This window comes from Lampetra planeri, chromosome 35, assembly GCF_965212315.1.
Source record: "Lampetra planeri chromosome 35, kcLamPlan1.2.h2, whole genome shotgun sequence".
NCBI classification, from domain to species: Eukaryota; Metazoa; Chordata; class Hyperoartia; order Petromyzontiformes; family Petromyzontidae; genus Lampetra; species Lampetra planeri.
This window is the reverse complement of record NC_136141.1, coordinates 3,592,150-3,610,977: the sequence shown is the minus strand read 5'-3', so window position 1 is coordinate 3,610,977 and position 18,828 is coordinate 3,592,150. Positions and strand designations below refer to the sequence as shown.

Here is an 18,828-nt window from a genome sequence, read left to right as displayed (position 1 = left end):
GGCGGCGATCGGTGGGGGGGAGGGGAGGGGAGGGGGTGGCGGTCAGCGGTTGACAAATCGCCACGACGCCTAAATCCCCCCGCGCCGCATGCGACTACCGTCGTGCACCAACAGTCGGCGTCCACCCCCCCCCACCCCCCACCCCCGTGCCAACAGCGCCTGTGTCAGCAACTCGTGGGCAAGCTTTGGCGTCGGACGGCTTCCGTTCGATCGCCCCGCCGCCATCGGAAGGGGGGGCCGGGGGGGGGGGGGGGGAGAGGCCAGGGGGGGCAGGGGCAGGAGGTGGCGGCGGCGGGGGGTTGAAAGGAGCAACGGGGTCCACCACCACCAGCAGCGCCGGCGGCGGCGGCAGCAGCAGCTCGACGTCTCAGACGGAGAGCGACACGAAGCTGTTGTACTGCTGGATGTTGCGCTTGAGGATGTCCGAGCAGGGCCCCAGGACGCGCTCGAAGCGCGGCCGGTCCAGCTTGACGCACTTGAGCGGCCCCCGCGAGACCACCGTGGCGGCGCGCGGCCGGTCGAGCAGCAGCGCGATCTCGCCTGCGCCCCCACGGAGACAACGGCACACGGAGAGAGAGACTTTCCTCCCACTCGCCCCGCCATGGCCTCGCACAAGGGACGAGTAATCGTCGATCGGGTTTAAAAAAAAAATAACGTTTAGGGTTTCGACGGACAGTTTACTTTTCAATGTTTTAATTTTCTTATTCTCCTCGGGCGGTTCTCATTTTGCGCCGACGAGTAACAACCGTCGGCACGTCGAACGCCTCGCGCGCGCGAAACGCTGTTGATGGGGAAAGTGGGGAAGTGACGTCGCGTTCGTGACGTCACGTCCAGTGTCTGGATCAATAAAAATACAAAAACGAGGATAATGTTTGGATCATCCCAAATGTCAATGCTTGGCCTAGTTTTCGAATCAATCCGAAAATCTGGAGCAGACTGCTGGTGCGAGTGCTGTTGCCGTACTCTCCGGCAAGATTCACCACAAACCTGTACCCGGTGTTCAATAAAGTGACACAAATCTAGTCACACACACACACACATCCTGTACCACCAACTGACCACACCATAAGGCTACTCGGCAACTCCCAACTGTTGCTTTAAAGGAAAGCGAAGTAAATGTTTTAATATAATACAAATAATAGTGGCGTGGCCAGCACCAGGCCGCCTCTGCCTCCCCTGCCCCGCGATAACGCGAGCAATAGGCCTCGCCACGCGCGCTGTTCTGCTGCTACGCAATATGGGCTCGGAGCTTCGACCCTTCCCCCTACAACTCCTGGGTCTTGTTTCTCCGTCTCGCCGCTCGTACGTAATCCCCACAGCCGCACGGGGAAGTTCGACACCGCTCGCTGCCCCCGGCTTCGAGGCTGCACTGTCTCACCGCCCTCCTCGACACAAAACTCCCCAGCGCACCACCATCGCACGCACGCACGCACGCAACGCAAACACCTCCTCCCGTTTCGATTTAAAGCTTTCGTGACTGCAGGGATTCATCTTCTTGGTTCTTTCGGTAAAGTCACGTAGAAGGGAAATTATAAAATTAGAAAAATAAATATAAAACGTTTAATTATTTCCCTTCTACGTGACTTCACCGAAAGAACCAAGAAGATGACCTCCTCCCCGTTCCCTATTGAGACCCTCCATCTGTTACTTTCATCGCCTGTTGTCTAGGAACACAAGCGACTCGCTCCTCTATGGCCTGCACACATCCCTCTGCCCCCCCCTCACCTCCAAACCCCCTAATGATCCGGAACGAGACCCGTCCATGAGACCGTATCAAGTCCTCGGCTCACCTCCGCCGGTCTCTCCGAGTCCGTTCGCCGAGAGGGACTGCGACGTGAACTTGACGTCACCAACCCCCTGCCATTGCACCCCCCCCCCCCAACCAATCTAATCCCCCTTCATGCGCCCACTACCCGCTCCGCCGAGCGTGCCCCTTCCGTCAACACCCCCGCCGCCGCCGGTTGACCTCTGCTCAATGGGAGGGCCACGGTGCTTTTATTCCCACTGCTCCTCACGTTTGCTGGACCTCCCACCGACTGGACGCGTCTGCACTGTTGACTCCAGCACCGCCCCCCCCCCCCCGCCAATAGCCCCCCCCAACCACCCCACACCTTCCTATTCTTCTTTGTGCGCGTTTCTATCAATCGCTACCTGCCAACGTGACGTTGGGGACTCGACGGCGGCGGCGGCGACGACGACGTGCACGGGAGGGTGCCGTGGTTTAGAGACGACACGACCGCGTGGACGTTTACAAATGCAGGCCGTGACGCTGCGGACGCGTGAATCAACACGCTCGTCCGGCATGCTCTGCCCTTCCCCACCACTACCCCCCCCCCCACCCCACCCCATACATCTCTATTTTCTCAGATTATCAACTTGAACATCATTAGGGAGCATTTGCAGAAGCTCCTGTATAGCTCGCCTGGTATGCAAGAGGTCGTGGGTTCAATCCCGACCCTGACGCCTGCTGCTGTATATTTGGAGTTTGCGTGTCTCTCTCTCTCTCTCCCCGTAGAGATGTTAACTACCTCGCCTGGTATGCAGGAGGTCGTGGGTTCAATCCCGACCCTGACGCCTGCTGCTGTATATTTGGAGTTTGCGTGTCTCTCTCTCTCTCTCCCCGTGGTCGTGTGGATATTTCTGCGGGTCCTCCGGTTTTTTCCCTCCACATTTAAAATCCAACGCACGTTTATAGAGTGTTTGACTGCTATACATTTCCACGTTGACGGTGAGCCAACTTTCCTTGAGCTGTCGTTTATGATGGCCAGGTCGCTTGTGAAAAAGAGCTCAGTGTGCCTTACCTGGGTAGAATAAAAAATAATTGTTTAATAGTTAAGTTTACAATGACCGGACTGCGGCTGTGAAAGTTGTTGGCGTGGCCCGGCGGAAGAGCGTTTGTGCGCTCATTTCATTGTAGAGGTTCGCAGTTCGAATCAGGAAGGCAGACCTGGTTAATACTGCGGGTGAATTAACCCTCAGATACTCTGCGCCGTCCGCATCAAAGGAGGGACACGTTAAAGATCTGGTGACGCCGTTGGAACATAGTAGGCCATTGCGAGCGTCATGGTCCCAAGTATTGCCAGATTTGAACAGTTGCCCACAAAACAGTAAATTCGGAATACACGTAGCAAACTTCGTCCGCCGCTACTTGCCAAACTACCGCAGACCGTGCCTGTGACACGTAGCGCCATCGCGATACAGCCATGCGCGTACCAGAATGGCGCAACACCAAATGTGCGAGTGAAACTCTGAGATCGGTGGACGGGAACTCGGCGATCGGTGGACAGAAACTCGGCGAATCTGCGTGCCAGCGAGTCGCCTCTCACCAAAGTAGTCGGACGGCCCGAGTCTTCCCACCTCGACGAACTCTTCGTTCTCCGAGCGACGCTGCAGCACCGCGGCCGAGCCCTGCGACGTCATGCGCCAAAAGCGGCGACGGGGGGGGCGGGGCGGCAAAGCGGAGGGAGACATGGTCAGCCCGATGGCGCACGCTCCAACGCACTCAACAGCACACACGGCACAGGGAGAGGCGCGACTCACATCGTGGCGGCCTTGCATGGAGGGGGGGAGGGTCACGTGACCGTTAATTAATTATATTGTTCTGCTGCGATAAATGTCCACGTGATACGTCACTTTGTTGAGCTATTATCATTTGTGGCCAGGTCGCTTCTGAAAAAATAAGCTTTAACAGCTCAGCAGGCTTTACTGGTAAGATGAAAATAGCTTGGTTTTCTTTGTAGATTTTAAGTGATTTGTTTACTTTTCCTATACTTGGCACTCGTATTGTGTTTTTGTATTGTATGTCGTTGTGACGTTCTGACCCTGTGCCCCTCCTGAGACATCCGTGAAGAAGAGCTTCATAGCTCATCGGATTCCTCGAGCGTGATTAATAAATACTCTTTGGTTCTTTGGGTAAAGTCACGTAGGTAGAAAAAATAACAGATCACGACGTTTCGATCGCAACAACAAGCGACCGTCTTCAGGCGAGGTAATAAATATTCTGATTCTGACCATCACCACTGCCGCGCACAAAGCCCTCGGCCTTGTCCGATAAGACGTTAAGATACAACCTTGCAGTAAACCAACTCTAACACTCGCTGTAAACGATGACGAACTCACGTGGCAGAAGAAAAGTCATCGCGGGTGTTAAACAAACTAGTACAAACACTGTACAAGTACACAACATGATTTCTGGACAGGAAAAAGGTGCTGCGATTTGCAACTTCCGATAATAGGAAGCCACTGGAGATCCGTGCAATTTTAAATCTGGATCGAAAACTCATTTCTTGAGAACCGCTTTCTGTGTTTAGTTTGTCATCTTTCCCCCGCACCTCCGATTAGCGCGGCTGGCGAACATACGGTGCGCGGAAGAAGTTGAACATACATATACATTTGCATGACATTTCGGGTTGGAACGTACCACGCACTTCACTGGCTTTTAGCTCGGCCATCGAACAAAGACGGTTATACCGCATCGCGTACTTTTGGATGCCCTTCTGCGGCCGTCTAGAACGCTCTTCCTGCCAATGTTAGGAAGCCACTGGAAGCTATGTACTTTTAAATGTAGATTGAAAACTCATTTCTTTAGAACCGCTTTCTGTGCTTAGTTTGTTGTCCTTCCCCCGCACCTCCGATTAGCGCGGCTGGCTAATGTACGGTGCAAAAGAAGTTCAACATACATACATGGCACGCCAGGCATATCGGAATGAACGACCTTGGAACGCCCGTCTTGAATTGCCCAAGAGTGTTCTTGCAGGCGATGAATTTTGGAGTCAGCGGCACTAAGATGCTGGGAGCAAATCTGGAGTTCGGCTGCTCACGATAAAAGTGCATTCTCAAGCAGAGGAGAGAAAACGTGTGCTCTTTAGCCCCGGTTACTGAAGGAGAGCACAACAACCAATTGGCGAGACGTTAGCTACCTTTCCTGGTGCACAAGATGTTGTGGGTTCGATCCCGACCCTGACGCCTGTAAAATCTGTGTGTGTATGTCGCTCTCCCCGTGGTTATGTGGATTTTTCTCCTGGTCCTCCGGTTTTCCCCTCCACATTTAGAATAAATGTGCGTTTAGAGTATTTGGCTGCTATAAATTTCCACAATCCACTTCGTTGAGCAATCATTAGTGGCCAGCTTGCTTCTGAAAAAAAGTTATAAATAGCTCAGTGGGCGTTACCTGGTTAAATAAAATGATTAGTTCATAGTTCATTTGAACTGTGGGGGCTTTGTGGTTTGGTCGCTTTGTGCCGGACTCATTCGTTTCGTGTTGTTGCCGGAAAATATATTTTGTATTATTATTTCGTGCAAAGGATCTCATCACCGCGGCAGCGTTATTATTACTTTGCGCGAGCGTTTCGCAGCCCTTTTTACGAGAAGGTTGTTGCACAAGTCGAATTTGTAAAGCGCGGCCGAGGCAGGCTGCTGCGGCGCATTCCGTCAGCCCCCCGCCACCGCAACGACCACGCACGTCAAAAGAGAACATTTACTTCGAACGCCGCGCTTCCACGTTCGTGCCGTCGCATTCAACAGCGCCGCACGACAACGGGTGTGTAAGGGCCGTCGACAGCACGGTCGGCTACGTACGGTGCGAAAGAGGTTCAACAGACGTACAGAATCTGTCAGAGTGGAGGAGGAATCCAATGAAGCTACGGAGCTCTTTTTCGCCGACGGTCCAGTAGGGGCGCGGGGTCAACGAGTTACATCGACAAAACAATACAACGAAAACGCTACGGGGGCACGATGAAGTACAGAAGTACAAATTGCACGAGTACATGGATTGCTGGCGATGTGCCGTACACCAAATGCAAGCTTGGGGCAAGGCAGCAAAACAACAACAGCAGCAAAAGTCCCTGACCACACCAAGACAACAACTCTGGCTCAATGGTGGCTAAATAAGTTGAAATTCTCTCGCGCCGTATGCAGCCGAACCGTGGGGAGGTGCGGGCGTCGAGAACGCTGCGCTGAATTTTCTTCATTCGACGCAACGTGACACGGCTGGGCATCTCTGCCGGTGGTGTCCACAATAAAAAAAAAACGTCAACGCGCTGGGCCGGAACGAGGAGGCGAGAGACGCACATCGCGTAATCAAATGAGACGTCCGCTAACTGCCTCTGGAAACACTTTAAGCAACCCCCCCCCTCGATTGTCACCGCCCCCCCCCGGCCCCCCCACCCCCAAATCCTCGCTCTACCCCCCCCCCCGGCCCCCAACGCTCGCTCTCCCCAACTCCCACAGAGGCATCAATTCCTTGCCACAACACTTATTGACTTAAAACTGTTTGCCGGGTTAAAACACACACACGCGCACGAGAGAGAGAGAGAGCAGAGGCAGGTGTCAGAATTCGAGCAAATAAGTCGGTCTCTCTCTCTCTCTCCTGCAGATGCAACTGCTGGATGGAGGAGGAGCAGGCAGTTTTGCCGAGGTTTAAACTTTACCACATGAGGCCCACTGAGCTGCACATCTCTTTTGCAGGCGCGACCTGGCCACACATGATAGTTCAACGAAGTGGCTTAGCACGTGGAAAATGATAGCGGCCAAACACTCCAAACGCGCGTTTCTAAATGTGGAGCGGAAAACCCAGAGGACTCGAAGAAAAGTCCACGCGACCACGGGGCGAGAGGCACGCAAACTCCAAATATTTCAGGAGGCATTGTCAGGGTCGGGAACGAACCCACGACCTTCGGTATACCAGGCGGGGCGGTGAACATCTCGCCACCGTGGCGCCGAGGTGACAAAAGCCACTTGCCGGTGCAGCTGCTGCTGTTGCCGATCTACCCAGGCTGCCATCGCATGCAGGTGTTTCCAATGCAAGCGGTGGATTTTATGAATGCATATATAAAAAGGACTCTGCCACATGAACCTGTCAGAGCTTCATCAATCACGGCACATGAAAAGAAGGGGGAGGAGTTGGTCTGAGGACACACGGGGGGGGGGAGGAGGGGAGAGAAAACAAACCGCAATGAAAGAACTCACAAAAAGGGAAAGCGATCCTGTTACTGTAAACTGTTAAAAACACAATAACACGAATGTGCACTTACCTACGTTATTTATCCAACGCGCAAATTTGTTTTATACACGTACGTTCAGCCACGTCCGTCAGCGCCACCTACTTTACTCTCCCGCTACACCGCTGGAGGCTTTATCTCGCCGATACGATCTGGCGAGCGGTGGAAGGCGGCTGCGTGCAGGGCATAAAATCAACAAGAACGAGCCGCAGACGCCGTCATGTCCCACGGCTCACCGGCTCACCTGCGCACCGCCCGGCCCTTTGTTGGCGCACGCTGTCCCGCCGGACGGCCTAGCCTGGCGCGGCGGCGGCGCCTCGCACGGCCGCGCGCGCGACAACCCCGCGCTTGGAAAACCGTGGCCCAATGAGCCGAGCGTTGAAACGTGCGGCCTCACGGGAGTGAAGACGATTTGCTCCTCGCAATCTCCGCAAACCTACGCTTTCCATCGATCGATGGAATAATCGATGGATGGATCGGTCGTGACGAGATTTTGATTCGTTCCAAGAAAATATTTTTTCGCGTCGACCTTGTTTTTGCCGTCGTTTCGGCCTCATGCGAGACGTGAGGCCAAGCATGGAAGAGTAGACCAAAATACCCCCCACAGAAGGATAGTTATTTTGTCAAGCCATTACAGGGCTGCACCTTAACTTCTTGTGCCTCCGCTGTACATTGTGCACAGTTTGTAACCAAATAAGGTACAAATGTAAGGCTTTCCGTCAACTAACTGCTTGATGAAAGCCTTCCACATATTATGTTGGTCATGTGAGTTGTCTGACCGTACTTCACCACGCTGGTCAGTACGGGTTGCTGAAGGGAAGGAAGCCGACCCCGGCCGGCGGTTCAGCTATCACTCGCCATTGATGTCGGATATCAAACACAGGTCACCGGGTTGACAGCAAAGTGCGCTAACCACACGCACCCGCTAACCGCAAACCGCTAACCACTGCGCCGCCTCTCCACCCCCGTCACATTCGTACTCATTGTGTTCTTGGTACTGCCGTCTGTATTGCTCATCTCATTTGTCCGAGGTCTACCGCCTTGTCTTTCCACATTGGGTCTCAGGTGCATTGTCCGACTTGCTCGTGGAGTCTGGCTTGTCCGTTGCGCCCGCCTAAGTTTGCTCTGCCCCGTGTGTTCCCCCACCAATCTATTAACCTCTTGTTTTTGTTTCACCCATCAGCTAAAGGGAGCGATAACGTGGATAAACCAACTCCCTCCACCGCTGTCGCTCCTTCACCACCTTCGTTGCCTCGGTCTTACTCGCACCCTTCGGTTCGATATCATTTCTTCCGACGTAAACTTTCTGAAAATACTCCTAAAACTCGACTAGAAACTAAGCCTTTTATTTGACCAGGTGAGGCCCACTGAGCTATATCGCTCTATTTCAGAAGCGACCTGGCCACGAATGACGATGCGCGCTTGGCGTTGAGAGCGTGCGAGCAACAAGAAAAAAAAAGGACCAACGGAAAAATTAAAAAAATTAAAACCTCCCGAGCCTTGTTGCGTTTATCAGATTAACGAGATAAAACTGTCAGATGTGGCGGACAGAATAAAAAGTGGGAGATTATGTTTCCGCTCGCACCTGCAGCGAAATTGGTGTCACCGCAAGCGGCGTTCGCTCCGACGATTCGGGGGCGCAGCGCGGGGCATTACGCAACGGCGCGCACGCTTGCACGTGGAGAGATGCGGCGCTAAAACGGTGGGTGGGGGTGGGGGGCCGGGCAAGGGGGGGGGGACAGCTCGGGCGCATTCTACAGGAGGCAAGCCCGTGCCAGACATTCATCTGGAAATGCCTAATGCAATACGAGCATTATTAATAAATTATGCCGGTAATGCTCCCGTAAAGCCGGCTCCAGATTTTTGAAGTTGTGTGTAAATATGTGGCCGATTTTATTTCGAAGATGAAGGCGGAATGGGTGCGGGGGAGGGCCAGGGGGGGGGGTGGAATGAACAATCACGCAGCACACTTTTCAAAACACAATGCTTAAGTCTTTGATGTCTAGAAATGGTTATTTCTTTAAAGTGATTACAGCTAAACAGATATGTAGGTTTCGAGTTTCTGGCAGCCAGAATAGTAACAAACAGTGCATTCCAACGGGAAAGTTTAAATGTGTTAATGCCGAGCAATTTTTTTTTTGCCTGTCGCGATCCAGGAAGGTAATAGGTCCGCTTGCAGGATTTGTGAGTGATGAGTGGCGAGCGTCTCCGAATGATAGGCGAAGAGTGAAATCTAAATTCACGATGGAATTACCGCCCATCTCATTGTTGGTTTCTGGGATCCTGATCGCATGAGTAAGGTGTGTCGTGCACCCTCCTCCACCTGATACAGCCAAACAATTAAAGCCGTCACGTGAACCAACTGTGCCACAATTCGTCACTGTGTCGGGACGCGCCAGCATCGTGGAGGAAGAGCGATCCACGCATCTTGAACAATTAGGTACGACAATTCGCTGGCATCTATGACCGGCATCAAATTCAAGTTTCAGCTGCCCGTGCTTATATCAGGTTCTCAAGTGTAGCGAGTTGATGAGCGTGCCAGAGTCACGAATGATTGCCCAAAAATATTAATGTTCATTTAAGATTTTAACGAATGAGCGTGGATAAAAGACCCATTGAAGGTAATTCCAGAAGTAGTTTTACGAAGTCATCACTCAGGGCCCGTACTCCGACAGAGGGTTGTTAGTTACTCGTTGCAAGAGTTCACAACCGATACTTTCACCTCGCGACAACATGACACACCAACGGCGCAATTTTAATTTCGATTTGAAAAAATCTATAGCGGTAGAACGGAAAATTTATTTTATAAGTCTCAAAAGACTTTTGTGTGAGGCTGCATTCAGAACCCAATACAGTCATCGTTCCCGCTGAACGAAGGACTTCCCCCCCAATTCGTCGCCATCCCACACCGACCTCGATGTGACAATCCATCGGACTCCTGGACACGAGCCGATCTCACCACTCCAGTTCTCTGCGGTAAGTCATCCTGGCGGCATGTGGCTCCCGTTCTCGTCACCGGTCTCAACCATCGGCCATCAATCCCCTTCTCGCCAAGACACACCCTGCCCAAAGCTCGCTCACTTTAAAACTAAAACGAAGCAATTTTTATTCAAACTATTCAACTATTTTTGTATTTAACTAGGTAAGGTCCACTGAGCAATGTAGTTCTTTTTCAGACTCGACTTGGCCACAAATGGTAGCCCAATGAAGTGACTCATCGTGTGGAAATTTAGAGCAGCCAAATACTGTAAATGCACGTTTCTGAATGTGGAGAGAAAAACCTAAGGACGTGGAGAAAAATCCACCCCACCACGAGGAAAGAGAACAACGCAAACTCGAAAAGTACAGGCGTCAGGGTCAGGATCGAGCCCCACGACCATCTGTGTACCAGGCAAGGTAGTTAACATCTCGCCACCGTGACGCACGCGCTCAATACGACGTCTCTAATCGGTGTTCGTTTCCTCCGTGCGTGTCTCTCAGTGAGAATTCCCAAGCACGGCATCATCCCTCCAAGGCTTTCTCCGCGTCATTTTTCGCATCCCGTCCAGATCCCTTTAGCGGTGTCCCGCATTTGCGATCCAGGAAATAACGCGCCGACCGCGAACATTATTCTCCTCTCCGCAAATTGGAACGCTTCCATCCACGGGGCGCTCGCTTCCATCCTGCTCTCGTTAGCCGCTTTGATTTCGTCGTTTTGATCCCGATCCACCTTCGCTAATTTGCCCCCGGCTGCGTATGACGTCGACTTTCGGCTTTCCCAGTCCTGTTTTTCAGTCGCGTCTGATGTGTGCCCAGCTAATAAACATCTTCACCTTGCACTGTTTGAGGGTTGGCCAAAACAATTTCAAATAAACAGCCTCAAAAGAACGCGTACAGAGAGAGACGCACAAATGTGTTTTTGCTTTGAGACGTCGCAAGACATGAAAAGCGCTGCTTTTGGAGACCGCTCGTTCGTGGAGGCAACTCGGCAGGACCACCTGCAAGGTCTACGACAGACGCAATATTAAATATTTGTACGCCACAATGTGGCGAGAAGTGAACTGCCTCGCCGAGTAAACACAGGAGGTGGTGGGTTCGATCCCAACCCTGACGCCCGCTGTATATTTGTACTTTGCAAGTTCCTTTCTCTCTCTCTCTCCCCGTGGTCGTGTGGATTTTTCTCCGGGTCCTCCGCTTTTTCCCTCCAGAGTATTCGGCTGCTATAAATTTTCACAAGATAAGCCGCTTCGCTGAGCTATAATTTGTGGCCAGGTCGCTTCTGAAAAAGAGCTTAATGGGCCTTCCCCTGGCAAAATAAGCAAGCGCTGCGTCATATTCGCAACCTCCGATCAGCACGGTTGGTGGCTACGTACGGTGCGAACGAAGTTCAACATACATAAATACACGTGAGATGACCGGAAAAACAGACCACTTACTTGACATGGTACACGTGCAGACCGACAGTGAGGAAGTGTGTCAAAGGTCTCTGATTGGTGCAGGGAGGCCTCAAAGAGGATTGGCTAAGAACAGAACATTTTAATGATTGGGAGAGAAATTCAAACGTAAAATGTGGGAAACGAGGGTTGACTGTCAGGGTAAACGGTTGACAACCGCTGGAGGAGGAGGAGGACGAGGATTGGCCGAGGGAAATAGGGTGAGCGAACCTTCCGGAAAGGGGGGCTTGAGGGATATAAAAGGGGATCAGCACGAGGGGAGGGGACGCTTGGAGAGAAGACGAACATCGAGCCTCAAGAACCGAAGTCCGGGCCTAGGAATCGTGTTGTGTCCGAATAAAGGCTCTTGGTAAAAGAAGAAACCACGTGTGTCGGTCGTTATTACACACGCATACGCACATAGACTCGGGAAAATCATTCACATCCAACGCTTCCTGTGAATCACGAGAAAGCCCATCACAGGAGGGCAATGCGTGCAGGCTGGAAGACAAAGACGGACAACAGCGCACAACCAGGCCAAGATTAAGGTTATGTGGAGGCCTAATAGGAGGGAAGGGCCTAAGTACAGCGATAACTTGACTTTCGTCAACTTGACTTTCGTCAACTTGGCTTTCGTCAACTTGACTTTCGTCAACTTGACTTTCGTCAACTTGACTTTCGTCGCTTGGCTCTTTCGGCCAATTTGCAACAATAACCACATTTCAAATTCCGTCCACGCGGCTTTCCTCCTTGGTCCGATTTCATCCCAAGACTTCTGCGACGTTGGCGCCACGCGCCGTCTTTGAATAGAAGTCGTTCGGTGAGCATCTCTTAAATTTGTGTTTATTCCCACATTATTAATACTGTACTTATCACCAATATATTCATCGTCCACTTACGCAAGAATACAAATGTTTGAAGGTATAAATGTGTTTATTTATTTAGTTTTGTTCATTTATTTCGTTTTGATTATTTATTCTAATGCTGGTTTTTCTTTTATTTCTATTTATTTAGGTTTCACACGCATGTGTTATATAGTTACCGTAGTTATTTACATGTACGTTTTCATATTTACTGTAGTTATTTGCACGTACGTTTTTCGCCGGCCAAAATAAATGTGCAAGCTAAATAAAGCAACTGCTTTGACATTCGTTCATTTTTGACATTCGTTCATGCTCCGGTCCCTAACCAGACGAAAGTGCACGGTATTCCTTTATGTATTTACATTTTGGAAATTTTTTATTAAGTCATCAAGCATATTCATTAATTTACCGATGTCAAAATTAACACATCTATTCGTCTCCAGGTGAATTAATCAAACGCAAATCAATCACTCCCCACACCAATTTCTTCAAACAAACAAAAACCTTTTTTTTGCCAGCTCTAGCCGCTGTGAATGATGTCATCGTAATTCAAAGACGAGAAAAAAACATTCCTATGGACTTACTACCAGTCGCTCAGCTGACTGCAAAACATTCTTCTCCTCTCTGCAAATTGGAACGCCTTCATCCACGAGCACTCACTCCAGCCTGCTCTCGTTAGCCTCTTTGATCTCATCGTTTTGATCCACCGTAAAATAATAAAATAATTTCCCTGGCTGCGTGCGCCTTCGACTTTAGCTTTCCCGGCCTTCGGCGAGGGCCGCGATAATCTGGCCACGCGTACAACAAGGTGTGCTGCTCACAGACACGGCATCAGCCACGGCTCACGTGCTACGTGGTGGTCACGTGACATGCACGCAAAGCATGATGGGAGCCCTTGCCTTCTCGCCGTCGGTGAACACACCTTTCCCCAAGAGAATACTTACTGGGCACACGCAGATTTGACGATTCGTTTGAATAGTTCCGGTTGACGATGTACGGCAAAAGGAAAGGACCGTATTGGACAATGTTAGGCAGAGACTTTAATAAATGTTATATAAGGGCGCCGCGGTGGCGAGATGTTAACTCCCTTGCCTGGAATTCAGGAGGTCGTGGGTTTTAACCTGACCCTGACGTCTGTATATTTGGAGTTTGCATATTCGCCCTGTGGTCGCGTGGAATTTTCACCGGGTCCTCCGGTTTTTCCCTCCACATTTAGAATCAACACGCGTTTAGAGAATTTGGCTGAGATACATTAGCGCGTGATAGCCACTTCGTTGAGCTATTATTTGTGGCCAGGTCACTTCTTAAAAAGAGCTGTGTACAGCTCAGTGGGCCTTACCTGGTTAAATAAAAAATAGTTTCATAGTATAGTTTGTCATTCACTCTGCCTTCTAATAGAGACACGAACAGCAAGCCAACGTTTTACAGGAGGTGGCCCTACTTCAGAGGAGAGAGACGGAATGAGGAATTTAATGCCCTTATAGTTGGAGATCGTACTTCGCACGGCTAATGCCTTAAAAACGTTGGAGACTTACGTGTGAACAGCTAAGAACTGTTTATATATGACCCCCACAGAACGAGCTCTGAATAGGCCCTTTATCCACACGCGAGGCCACCACACCTTTCGCGCCTCCTGGAGAGAGGAGTAAATTGCGTGGCAAACCAACGCAATTTTTTGTCTCACCACTAAATTATGCCAAAGTGGAAACGTTCAAAAGTCCCGTAGATGACGAAAAAAACCATTCACGACATTGGGATCATGCAAACGGCGCTCCCAGAGGCATCGTGGCAGCGGCGTACACTCGTGACTGGACTGTACCCATGGGTTGTGGCCAGAGAATTGGCGGTCTAAAACGCCAAGGCGGGCACATGTTCAGCTCTTTTGAGCTGGTGGTCTGGATTTGGTTTGCGAGAGAGCTTCCGTGCGTGCAACGCTGCCCTCCTTTGCGCGAGGTTTTAAATCTAAAGTGAACAGCGACAAACTTCACGCAATTTTATTTCGTGCGATTATTGGTGACCGTGCTGAGACCATCAGCTTCGTTACGTTTGAGAACCCGGCTTCATCTCAGCCGGTGGCTGGAACCCGGATTCGAACCCAGGCAACTCAGAGGTGCTGACTCGGCATGGCATGAGTTCCTTCCGAGCCACCTGGCTACAACACAAGTACAATAACATTAAAATAGAAAATATATAAGAATGATATATAAAAACAACTGAAAATTACGTAACGCGTTCCAAAGTGCGCTTGTCCTTGAAGTAATCTAATTAACGGTACGGAAGCTGGCGGCTAGCGGCCGGGCCCACACGCGTTAACGGGTGTGCAAATACACTCTCATTTGTGTCTTCCCAAGCGTTAAGCAAGCCTTTGATCGAATTGGCCAGATTCCAATGGGGAAAGTCCCAAAGAGCAACAACGCAACGTCGTCGTGCGAGAGAGTTCCGTTCGCACGAGAGCAATGTTTAGGAATGGTATAAGTCCCACAACCCCCCCCCCCCCCCCCCATTTAGTGTATGTGGCTGCGGTACATTTCCACGTGATAAGCCACTTCGCTGAGCTATCACTTGCGAGCTCAGTGGGCTAAATTTCGATTTAAAGCTTTCGTGACTGCAGGGATTCATCTTCTTGGTTCTTTTGGTAAAGTCACGTAGAAGGGAAGTAATAAAATAATACAAATAAAACATAATAAAATAATTCTCACGACGTTTCGGCCACAACACAAGCAGCCGTCCTCAGGTGAAGAACAGGTCTGTCGGGGAGACAGCGTCTGTCAGGGAGACAGCGTCTGAAATTCAGACGCTGTCGCCTCGACAGACCTGGTCTTCACCTGAGGACGGCTGCTTGTGTTGTGGCCGAAACGTCATGAGAATTATCTTAATATGTTCTAATTTTATTATTTTATTACTTCCCTTCTACGTGACTTTACCAAAAGAACCAAGAAGATGAGCTCAGTGGGCCTTACCTGGTGAGAAAATAATAATAAAAAATTCAACCCATAGTTGGTTACTATTACAGGCTAACCACTTAACCGCAACGATCGCCGGTGAAACCGAACACTGCACAAGTCGGGGGGGGCAGGGGGAGGGATGCCTTCTATCCAGCGCACTCTGCAAAACACGGACACGGCTACGGCAAGACGCACGCCTGCCCGGTGCGCAGAGCGGGGAGAAACGTACGCCCCGGCGGCGATGGGTTCGTTACCGCGCGGGGGTTACTGCGTGGTTCTGGTTAAACTTCAGTTAATAATATTGCGGGGGGCGGGTGGGCGGGCTTATGCCCATAATAAACACCTGTAAAGCGTTAGGGCAGGGCGGCTCTGCCCGACGTTAGCGCTTACGGGGGGCTCTTCCCATCGTTTGCGGGGATGAAGAGCAGCTGTGCATCTTCCCGCGAGATCAAATGGCAGGCCTGCGCTCTCCGTCCATCCGTTGCCGCGCCTCGGGCGAGGGAAGAAGTTTTGAACTGTGGGCACGGTGGGTAAACGTAGCTCGGCTGCACCCCGTATCTAACGGCGGCGGGGGGGGGCGGGGCCTTTGCCGATAAACATCTGGCAGTTCACCAGTGCTGGTTCAAGTAAAGTAAAGCCTCATTAAATTTCGATTTAAAGCTTTCGTGACTGCAGGGATTCATCTTCTTGGTTCTTTCGGTAAAGTCACGTAGAAGGGAAGTAATAAAATAATAAAAATAAAACATATTAAAATACAATTCTCACGACGTTTCGGCCACAACGCAAGCAGCCGTCCACAGGTGAAGAACAGGGCTGTCGGAAAGACGCTGGTCTGTCGGAAAGACGCTGGGGTGCAGCCGAGCTACGTTGACCCACGCTGTCTTTCCGACAGACCTGTTCTTCACCCGAGGACGGCTGCTTGCGTTGTGGCCGAAACGTCGTGAGAATTATTTTATTATGTTTAATTTTTATTATTTTATTATTTCCCTTCTACGTGACTTGACCGAAAGAACCAAGAAGATAAAGCCTCATTCTGGCGATGAGACTCTGAATGTTGAAACCGGTCCCGCGCTTTTCTTCGTGTTGGACCAATGCTGCTGCAAGGATGAGCTCCCTCCAGAAGGCCGTGTGGGCTGGTGAGAGACGTAGAGTAAACAGGAAAGAAATCCTTTGATTTATTGAGTGGAGGGACGGATATGTGAAGGAGGCGTATGGGCCTGCTAAGTTATTTGTATGCTTCTGGTGTCAATTAAGTGAGTGCCACTGTGTGGGAAATCGGCAGTGGATGGCTGATGGAGTGACTGGAATATGGAATTTTAATCGCTGGCCTGTGGCAGTAATCGACGTGAACACTACCCCACATGCTTGTTTGAGCGGGGAAACACATTGACATTTCTTACGACACGAGTACAAACGACACTCCATGGGTTGTCTGTCCATCAGCCTACAAGCCTCGACGCACAGTACCAGAAAAGACACTGCATTTGTTTACCCGATAATACAAATACGAGTGGGCAGCCCTATCGTCGTCGCCGTAGGCATGGGGTGACGTGACACTCGCAATGTCACTCACCAGACCCCCAAGACATTCACCACCGAGCCGATACTCACCACCCCACGTGACCCTCACCACTCACGAGAGTTTACAAGGCACTGAGAAACTCGTCCGAGGCTCAACAGACACACCCTTATGAGGTCCACGATTTTAAAACGTGCTTTGCATTTCGTGCCAAGCCATTGCAAATGGTGCAGCGGATAAAGCAATGCAAAGGCCGAATCTTATGAATTATCGGGATATAGGTATTAAAATTTATTTTAATTTTTACCCGTTAGCATGACCATTACCGGCTTTAAAACGACTCCTAATTCATTGCAATTGGTGCAGAAGTCAAGGCGGAGTTCTGCAGAAGAAACTAAAATGTAGATACAGAGATTGAGCGAGACAGATGAGTCCACCTGTTATATAGATAGACCACCATTAGAACCCAGGGAACCCCCCCCCCCCCAACTCCACCCCCCCCCCCAGATGGAACGGCGGGCACGTGACGCTCGGCCGATGATGCCAATGCACACATGGGTGCAGATAAAGAATCTATCCCCACCCCCATCCCCCCCCCGCCAAATCAATTCCATGCCATCTGATTAGCCGGCGATGCGAGTACCTTGTATAAAGGCCGCCTTATAAATGTAATGCACTGTTATTTTGAGTCGAGTAAAGCAAACAAGCAATATAAGTTACAATGGATATTGATTATCGGTTGGGTGATATGCATAGAGAAATATGCATTGCCCGATGAATAATGATATGCACAGATTAACCCCTGCCCCCCCCTTTCCCCCTCTGGTATTCGCACCCGATTGACTCACAGGTGACGACATCACATTTATCCCTCCGATATTTAAGACCGACACAGCAGGAGGATTGATTCCACATCTCTGGCTGTCGCCTGATGCCGCTGGTTGTTGTAATTACCGGCGAAACTTCACGCTACTCGAATTGTAAATGTCGTCGTGGGTTCATTCTCCAACACACAACCGGTTGTGTTGAACGAGGAAAGAATTTGTTTACGCGACAAACCTTACTGATTCGGCCTTGTCGGGCGGTGGCGGGTTTAACGACACATTTATACATTTACGCGATCTAACCCCAAAAAACCTCTATTACGGATAATATTGGTGTTAAACTGATTCGGTCATACAATACAAAGCCAAAACCTGAATCCACATGTTTCTTACAAAGTTTTGTAAAAATATGCGTTGGCTGAAACTGAAAGGGCTTTTAGGGGGGGGGGGAGGCGGGGGGGGGGCTGCCTCACTCCACTACCTTGGCCTGTGACTACACAGCTGAGCCTGCGTAGGAGGTACATTTGCGATTGCTGAACACATGGCAGCGAGTGGTACTTGCCCCGCCGTGATACATCGTAACGCTCAAGGATGCCGCAATTTTCTCCGGGTTATGGTGTACGGGGAAAAAAGAAAAAAAAGATCCTCCATCGCTCGTTGGCTTCCTCCGGTGTGGATAAATATTCTCATCAAGGGTCCCAATGAGGGCTCGCACAGAGGCGAACGTTTCGTTTCGTGAAAGAAAAGGAGGAGGGAGTTAGGGAGGGAGAGAGGGAGGGGTGGGGGAGGAGGACCCTACCATACCGTGAAATATTCAGCGTGATCCATTTATAGACACCCCACCGAGTTTTCACGACCCCTTCCTCTTTACTCTCTTCTCAACGGGGAGAACTGAACGCCGTGTTGCTAAAGCGATGCCTCCCGTAATCTTACACGGGAGGAGAGAGTTCAAATAACTAGATTTTTTTTCGTATAAGTCTATTGGGATTAGTGGGAAAGGCACACAGGCTTGGTAATAAAAATGGTAGTTTTCCCATACAGCATCTCCCCGTTATTTGAATGAGGTATCTATAAATGGATCACGCAGTGTGTTATTGAAGGACGTCTTTTGCAGATGGCCCACACAGGGTGCTGTGGGATTCGTGTTCGGCTACGTGTCAAAAATCGACCGCGCTATCGCGACGTTGGCTGGTGCGGCAAAACAAAACCCCTGCTCGCGTCAAGTGAAGCAAGTTCATGTTAATTTCAACTCGAGTTCGAAATTCAC

General features: G+C 50.6%; 1 protein-coding gene across 1 annotated transcript in view; it reads right to left on the bottom strand.

The window, feature by feature from the left end:
- Window positions 1–252: 252 nt before the first annotated feature.
- LOC144730279 (cAMP-dependent protein kinase type I-alpha regulatory subunit) overlaps window positions 253–18,828 on the bottom strand; it is a 102,193-nt gene continuing 83,617 nt past the window's right edge. Inside the window, exons 10-11 of the mRNA XM_078610963.1 lie at window positions 3,327–3,408; window positions 253–540 (exon numbers count right to left, since the gene is read on the bottom strand). Coding sequence (XP_078467089.1) covers window positions 368–540; window positions 3,327–3,408 — 255 coding nt within the window. The 3' untranslated portion in view covers window positions 253–367. The remainder of the gene's footprint in view (window positions 541–3,326; window positions 3,409–18,828) is intronic.